Source organism: Echinops telfairi, unplaced genomic scaffold (genome assembly GCF_000313985.2).
Source record: "Echinops telfairi isolate 266 unplaced genomic scaffold, ASM31398v2 ScPeMD7_8;HRSCAF=38, whole genome shotgun sequence".
NCBI classification, from domain to species: domain Eukaryota; kingdom Metazoa; phylum Chordata; class Mammalia; order Afrosoricida; family Tenrecidae; genus Echinops; species Echinops telfairi.
Genome location: NW_022103905.1, coordinates 2,893,286 through 2,901,491, shown reverse-complemented (window position 1 = coordinate 2,901,491; position 8,206 = coordinate 2,893,286). Strand labels below are relative to the sequence as shown.

General features: G+C 38.4%; 1 protein-coding gene across 1 annotated transcript in view; it reads right to left on the bottom strand.

The window, feature by feature from the left end:
• TERB2 (telomere repeat binding bouquet formation protein 2) overlaps nt 1–5,661 on the bottom strand; it is a 29,460-nt gene extending 23,799 nt beyond the window's left edge. The window contains exons 1-4 of the mRNA XM_004709402.1: nt 5,598–5,661; nt 5,413–5,494; nt 2,451–2,590; nt 256–317 (exon numbers count right to left, since the gene is read on the bottom strand). Coding sequence (XP_004709459.1) covers nt 256–317; nt 2,451–2,590; nt 5,413–5,494; nt 5,598–5,661 — 348 coding nt within the window. The remainder of the gene's footprint in view (nt 1–255; nt 318–2,450; nt 2,591–5,412; nt 5,495–5,597) is intronic.
• Between the last annotated feature and the right edge of the window lie 2,545 nt (nt 5,662–8,206).

Genomic DNA, 8,206 nt, shown 5'->3' with positions numbered 1-8,206 from the left:
GGGGGGGGGTAAAGGGGGAGAGGAAAAAAATGAGAAGCCGATACCAAGGGCTCAAGTAGAAAGAAAATGCTTTTAGCTTTTAAAACGATGATGGCAATAAATGTAAAAATGTGCTTGACACAATGGATGTATATATGTATTGTGATCAGAGCTGTACAAGCTCCCAATAAAATGATTTTAAAAATAAATAAAATTAATTTGGAAAAAAAGAAAAGAAAATGAGGACTCTAATCAAGTATGCCAATTCATTCTTACCTTTTCTACCGAGGAATGTTGGTCTTGTTCCCAAATAAATTTACCAATTTTTCTTCTTATTTCTGTGATAATAAGAACAAATCCAATATAATTTTTTTTTAAAGGCAACTTAGAAGAATTTTCTGAATTTTCCTTAAAGTCTGAAATTTCTAGGCTGGTGTTTTTCGAGGTTTGTTGTTATTTGCTTGCATCAAAATCACCTATGATACTTATTTAAAATGCAGATTCTTATTTGAATTAGATCATTGAGGAGACAGTCAGCAATTTGGATTTCTAACAAACTCCTCAGAAAATTTTAAGGCAGTATGAGAATTACTGTGTAGAGTTTTCCTGCTGGAATACATATTTTTATTAGATGTCAATGTCTTTAGGCAAAGCATTAGTAAGGAAAACAACTATACGGTCCAAGTAAAAAGCATTAAATTCTTGACCTGGCAGAGCAGAGGTCTTCAAGAATTGAAACATTTTCCTCAAAGGTGGGAGAATGGGTAACATGTCTAGTAAGCACAGAACTATATCATCATTCTATGTCAGTGGTCTCAAAGGTATCCACAGTGGCCTACTGGAAAACAAAAATGTAACATCGCTCTGCTTATGCTAACAGAGCTGCCATAGGTGCATGTGGAGACCGAGCACTTGAAAGATCACACTTGAAATTTATTTCAGCTATTCATCCCTTTTAATGTGGCTACTAGAAAACTTAAAGTTACAGATGGTTTGCATTTGTGACTTACACTTTTACTAAACAATATGTTGCTCTAGATGGATTAAAAAGATACCCACTTCTTTAATTTTAAGAAGCAGGCTTCCAGGCTTCCACTTAAATCATGTTTAAAATTTTTTCAAATATATTTTAATGTAAGATAGTAAACTCAATGGCAGAAATAGGGACCATAATTCAAAATCATATCAGATAGACATTCTATAATATAAGCTTCCTAACGATAGGAACTGCCATATTTTTATGCAAATAACTCCTCTATGATATATGTATGTATATACATATATTTCAAAATAGCTACCCCTTGCACATTAGTTTCTTACATGCTATGATTATTTCATATATGTATAGGTCATTTATGTAGGCATGTTATATGTGAAAAATGTGTTTGAATAAATCAGTTCTCCCATCTAGTCTTTACTTTATTTGCATAAGCACTTAATACAGTTACATAATTCTGCCTTACCAGCACATCAACCATAGATTGAATTCAATCTTTAAGTAAAGGCCCTTTTATGGAAATGTTTTCAAGTCTTATTTGTTATAGTGTTTATTGAGAACTTAGGCTCAGCTTTCTTTTTTTTACAGTTTTTACAAGCACTTAATCAATATCTCATACAACTCAATAGTTCAATCATATCAAGAGCTGTACCATCATTACCACTATCAATTTTTGAACATTTTCTTTTTTTCCCCCAATCTCAATCAGTTCTAGTACTTACTCCCTCCTCCCACACTCATTGTTTGCTCCTGAAATCCCCTGACCCTCCCTTATCTCCCATCCCCCAGTCTCTCTTTCTAGCTACATTAAGTAAAGCAAAAATAATGGTCTATAAAGTTAGGCCATAAAAAACAGGCAAAATTTGGACAATATAGCCGGATAAGAAAGGGTGTTCCAAGCAAAGGAAATTGAAAGAACACATTGCAGAGGTTCCGTATTGACTTGTCCTTCCTACTTAGCAGGGTTGCTGACGTACTATGAAAGTACTTTCAAGAGCTTAAAGGCCAGTATAAATATATAAGCTTATTATCATAGCACATTTTTAAATACCGGAAGAAAGAATTTCAGAAAAATAATGACAAATTTAAAACTAGCACAGAACACATTTACTGAGCATAAATACTCATCACTTCAGACACCTTAAGATGTTATTTCACTTAATCCTCAAAACAACCCAAGAGAGGTTTAATAACTTGCTAATGGTCTCAAAGTAGTAAGTTTTGGCTCCCACCTAACCTGTGAGCACTGTAAGGGCAAGGTCTGCATCTAAATTAAGATTTGTTACACAATAGGAGTTCAATGAGTATGTGAATAAATAATTTAACAATAATAACAACAAAAAGTCAGGATATAAACCCAAGTCAATCTGATCCAAAGTCTCTGCTTTTTCCACTTAAGAGATATGAATCTGTGACTGAGACCAAAGCTGGACGACACCGTCTAACAAGGACTGGTTAACTAACCTTTGCTCACCTTTTTGCAGGCAGGCAGGAGGAAGGATGAAATGGCCTAAAGGCACTGAGGTTTTCATGTCAGCATGAGCTACTACAGAGAGATAGTAGGCATGAAAAACGGTAGCTTTATCCTCTATGTAATCAAGGCTCTGGTAAATTCTAGGAGAAATAAAGAAAGTCTTTTAGTTTTAGAAATAAGCTTGAATGTATTCAACCTATCAATTCACTTTAAAAACCAAAAACAAGTCACTTAAGGGAGGACTGTTCTCAACGTATACACATTTACACTGTTCCCTCTCCACTCCCAGCCCCTGCCTGACCCTATCCCTGTGGGTCCCCACCAGCAACGGTATTATTAGTTTTTCGGTCTAGGTCTAGGCAAACATCAACTTTAGAGACTTTGTTAATGATCATATGAATTTAGAACCGTGACAAAAACAGCATTATCTTCTAGATATCAAAAGCCCATGAGTTTTATCCATAGTCATTGGTACAAAGAGAGATCAATTAATTCTTTGGTGAAAGGGATGCAATCAAGGAAACCTTCACACAGAAGGCAACATTTTTCCTAGTTCTTGAAGAAGAGAAAAAAAAGAGAAATAAACGGAGAGGCTAAGGTATGCCTGAAGGCACACTCATGAAACAGTGAAAGGTTTGGGGACCCTCGGGTAATAATGTAAACCTTATCCTAATACTGTGTCACTTCTGCTTTAGGCGACACAAGACACCCAGTCTCAAATCTAACTTAAGGAGAACATTTATTAAGTCTTAAAAGGGACAAAGACACAAACATCATCAGGATGAGGGAGGCCATTAGCACGAGGCGATAGCAGTGTCCAAGGATTCAGTCAGGAAGCTAGTTAAATAGGCATAGAATCAAGGAAACTGTTACAAATTTATGATTGGTGGTTGATCAGTACACTGTAGTGGCAGGTGGGACTGCAGAATCAGGAATTGGGATCATGATTGGGAAATACATTGCAGATAGAAGAGCTTATAAGATTGGCCAGGGTCTTCTAACCAAGGCAGTCAGAGAACACTGATAGGGCATGACTCATGCCTATGACACCCTAAGTGGCACCAAGGACACATCCAGGCAAGGCCCATCCAGTGAGTGCCTCTACCTGGGCTGGCTGGAGAAGCGTGAAAGTAATCTATTTCTCAAGGCACTCTGCCTGAGGGCAAGATTATGCTTGACTAATGATCAGAAGCCATTCAGTGGGGGCTTCATCTTTGTAGGGACTCTACCAATGAATTTTGGGTTTTCACTATTATCTATAACCTTCTGCAAACGGGGTGCTCAGAATTTAAGCTCTAATACACTTCATCCTTCAGAAGGCAATAATCTAAAAGATTGATATTTCAAATACTAGTAAATGTTTCAAGAAAATAGAACTGATACATTGCTTGTGGGAGTGTAATTTGATGAGTTCTAGTGCTTAGTGTGTTATTGGTTGGGCTGCTAACCTAAAGGTCAGCAGCTCTAAACCACCAGTCACTCCAGGAAAGATGAGACTTTCTATACTCTCTAAAACCTGCAGGAGATGTTCTGCTCTGTCCTATAGGGTGACCAGGCATTGGAATTGACTTGATAACACTGAGATGTTGGAAAACAAGTTAGTAGTATCTATTAAATTTTTAAATGTACATGTTCTAAGACTCAGCACTGTTCCCTGCCCACATAACTGTCCTGTGAACATGAAGACCATATGTAAGGATTTTTTTCAGCACTGTTTATAAAAGAGAAAAATTGTAAATCTATGCCTACAAACAGAGAAGTGAGCCCAAAGTATCATATTCCTATAATGTAAAGCCAGTTAACACAGAATGAATTAAAAAAAACAAACAGAATGAACCAAATTATGGCAACATATGTACAAATATGCTTGATACAATTGATGTATGAATTGTTATAAGAGGTGTAAGAGCCTCCAATAAAATGATCTTTAAAAAAAAAAGAATGAACCAGAGTAACTTGTATCAACATAAGTGACACTTGAACACATTGATTAGAAAAATCAAATTGTATATATAATTTTTTGCTAGAACTTAAAAAAATCCATAGGAAATGGAATTTTAAAATAATGGAATGTTTCCACAAACTTTTTAAAGCTCCCTCATGTTCAATATAATTTTTGCTCATTACAAAAAAAAAAACCCCACAAGAACACAATTTACTCTTCAAGGGTATCCATGTATATATGCATATAAAAGGATATATGTATTTTAAATGAAACAATTCACAGCAACAGTGCTTGTGGGAGGGAATGAATCTGGGATCGAAAGACACCGATTTTGTTAGGCTTGATGACAAAGATTTTGTTAGGTTTACATTTAGGTTTTTGTCTTTAAAAACAATTTACTAGTATCTACTAAATCTTACAATGAAGAGAAACTGAGGAAACGCAAGGATTTGCTATTGGGTTTTTAAAAATAATTTGCTATTGTTATCTGAACTTCCCTAAATATTTTTTTAAGTTTCCTAAACTCTGAAAAATAAAAAGGGAGGGAAGGTATAAGTAGCTAGTGAACTGAATTCAGTTTGACTGGACTCCATCTGTGGCTAACCAAAAGAAAGGGACAATCAGGATGCTGGTCAGAGTTGAGTTGTGTAAAGGTAATTAATTAGACAGGTGCATGAATCCGGTGGTCCTAAGTGGGCATTCGACATCATTCGGGTACTGAGTGCGGGTACAAAGAGTCATAGAGAGATTTACTTCAAATATCCCAAGTCTGGGAGCCTTCCAGGTACCATGTGGGGTGACCAGCGGGCTGGAAACCCTCCTGGCATTCGGGAAGAGAACCTAGGTCCTAGGAGCAAGGTCCCCCACCCCACCCCCGCCCCCCATCTAGGACTGGTACCTTGTTTCCAATCTCTTCCAATTACCAATATTCATTGATAGATTGTAAGTTCCACTCCCCACACCCCCATTCTTGGTTCATCGTGACACAAGGGCCATTGCCAGGTGGCTCTCAGGTACCTCAGTGTGTCTGGGTGAGAGGCGTCACAGCTGAATAAAAAGTCGGCGGCGTGCGGGCCACTGATCGTCCCCCCTTCGGCCACTATGGAGGCAAGAGCACATGATGAGCCGTGTAGGCATCTGCAGGCCAACAGGCGATGGCGCCTCCCTCACCCCCGCTCCCTCCCTTCAGCCCCGCCTCCTACCCCAAAGCGCCCTCAGGTCTGCGCTAACGCTGCGACAGAACCAACCCCGCCTCCCTCGGAACATGGCGCCCGCCTTCACGGAAGGTCACGCCAGCGGGGGAGAGGGAGGCAGAGCGGAGCTCGCTGATTGGTTCCAGGTTGGAGCCGAGCTCGCTGATTGGTTCTTAAGAGCCGAGGCGGGAAAGGCCGAGTCACTGAAGCGCAAGCGCACGCGCGCGAGAAAACTCGTAACTAACAGACGAAGACGACCGCCCCTTAGGAAGAGTGAGCAGTCTCAGCCTTTCACGGAGAACTGCCCCACGTATGAGCGTTCCACCCTGCGTGGCAACCCAGCCACTGTTACCATGGCCACAGTCCGACAGCATCAAATGCCAGCGATGTTTTGAACCGATTCCTTTTTCAGTTCAGCTACACGTTTCCATTTTAACCTCTCAAAGCTGATTCCACAACAAATCAGAAACAACATACCATTGTTGCGCCTAAATAATAATAATTCTTTAACAAAGTAAAATATCAGGTGTCCGCATTTCTAATTTTCTCAAAATTATCAATTTTTACAGGCCCCCCCCCGCCCCACTTACATTAATTTTGATAAATTATATTTTCCTAGTGTTGGGTCCATTTAATCTAAGATGTCAAGATCTTTAATGTAAAGCCTTTCATAAAATTTTTCACTATCCATTTTAATGTCCAAGAGTCTGTAGTGACAGATCCTTTTTCATTTCTGTTATTACTTGTGCCTTCTCTCTTTTTGTGTTGTAGTCTCATTAGAGGTCAATTTTATTAATATTTTCAGAGTAAACTATAAACTTCTGGCTCTGCTGATATGCTTATGTATTTCTTTTCTTTCTCATTAATTTCTGCTTTTTATAATTTGCTTGGATTTATATTGTTCTTTTTCTAATTTGTTGAAATAAATATTTGGTTTTCAATCTTTCTGTATTTCTAATATATACATGTGCATAAATCAAAAAATGAAACCAGTTGCCAGATATTCATGGCAACCCCATGGAAAACTGCTTCATAGAGTTTTCAGTGATTTTTGTTTTAAGATATTTTATTGGGGGCTCTTACAACCCTTGTTACAATCCATACCTCAATTGTATCAGACATATTTGTACATATATTGCCATCGTTCTTTTCTGGACATTTACTTTCTATTGAGCCCTTGGGATCAACTCCTCTTTTCCCTCCCTCACCCTCTCCTCGTGGCCCCTTGATAGATTATAGATTGTTATTATTTTCATATCTCACACCGACTGCTGTCTCCCCTCCCCTCTGGTTTCTGTTGTTCTTCCCCACTCAGTTGCTGATCTTTTAGGAGATTTCCAGGTTTTTCTTGCGAGGCACTCCTGGTGAACCCACATCACCAACCTTCCAGTGGCCATACGTTTCCCTCTGCAGTCTGCACTGCAAGTTTTTGAGATGCAATTTTTCATTATCACTTAATTAACAATATTTTCACATTTCCAATAAGTTGTTTTTTTTTAACCTATGGATCATTTGGGATTCTTGAAAACATCCTCAGTGTAGGGAAGGATGTTTTTAAAACAAGCCATTCTAGAAGTAACCATGAAAGAAAAGATAGATAAACTTGATGACATTAAAATTATACACTGTACACCAAAATCACCTTAATTGACCGAAGAAGAAAAATGAAACAGTCACAAATTGAGGGAACATACGTGTAACACCAATAATCAACTAAGGATCAGTAACCAGAATATATCACCTCAGGAACCAGTAAAAGACAAACATCCCAATAGAAAAATGGGCAAACATCCGAATAACATTTCATAGGAAAAGAAACTCGAGTAACCAAATCACTTTTGAAAAGATGTTCAACTTCAATGATAATCTGGGAAATGCAAACTAAAACCACAATGAGATACTTAAATGGGTAAAGACACAGCTTAATGCGAACTCCCAGAGTTCCTGGGGATTTCCCTCACTGACCATTTCAGCATTAGTTAGTAAGGTGGATGATGCCCGTGGAGTCATTCATCGGGATATGGAACCGACTTGATGGTGGTAAGTTTGGGTCCCTAGAGAAACCCTTGTTTCCATGCACCAGTGTGATGGCAGCCTTGTTGCTAATCGTTTTGTTCTTTGGTTAAGGCACTAGAAACAACCCTTATCTATCAAAAGTAGATTGGATATTTAAATGATTGTATTGTTATACAGAAGAAGCCCTTGTGTGGCACAAGCAGTTTGTGACCAGCTGCTAACCAAAAAGTATCCACGCAAACCTGCCCAGCCAGCATCCTGAGAACACCCGGCCCATCTGCCGTCTTAAGAGAGCAGTTCTACTCTGGACCACATGGAGGCACCATGACATTGATGGATACAGCTTTGAGGGGGGTTTCCGCGTCTGTTTTCTTCTCATACAGTAAAATACAACATTATTTTTAAAAGACAAGGAAGACATACGACATGATTCCAATCATTTGAAGATCCACAGTCCTATTTCTATATATATGTAGTACAGAAAAAATTAACGAGTACATTTTTAAGGGAAGCATGTAAAAACTTTTAAGGGAAAAAAGTCAAGGAAAAACATAGACTAGACAAAATACCCATTTATAAACTATCAAGGGCTCATGCGGGAG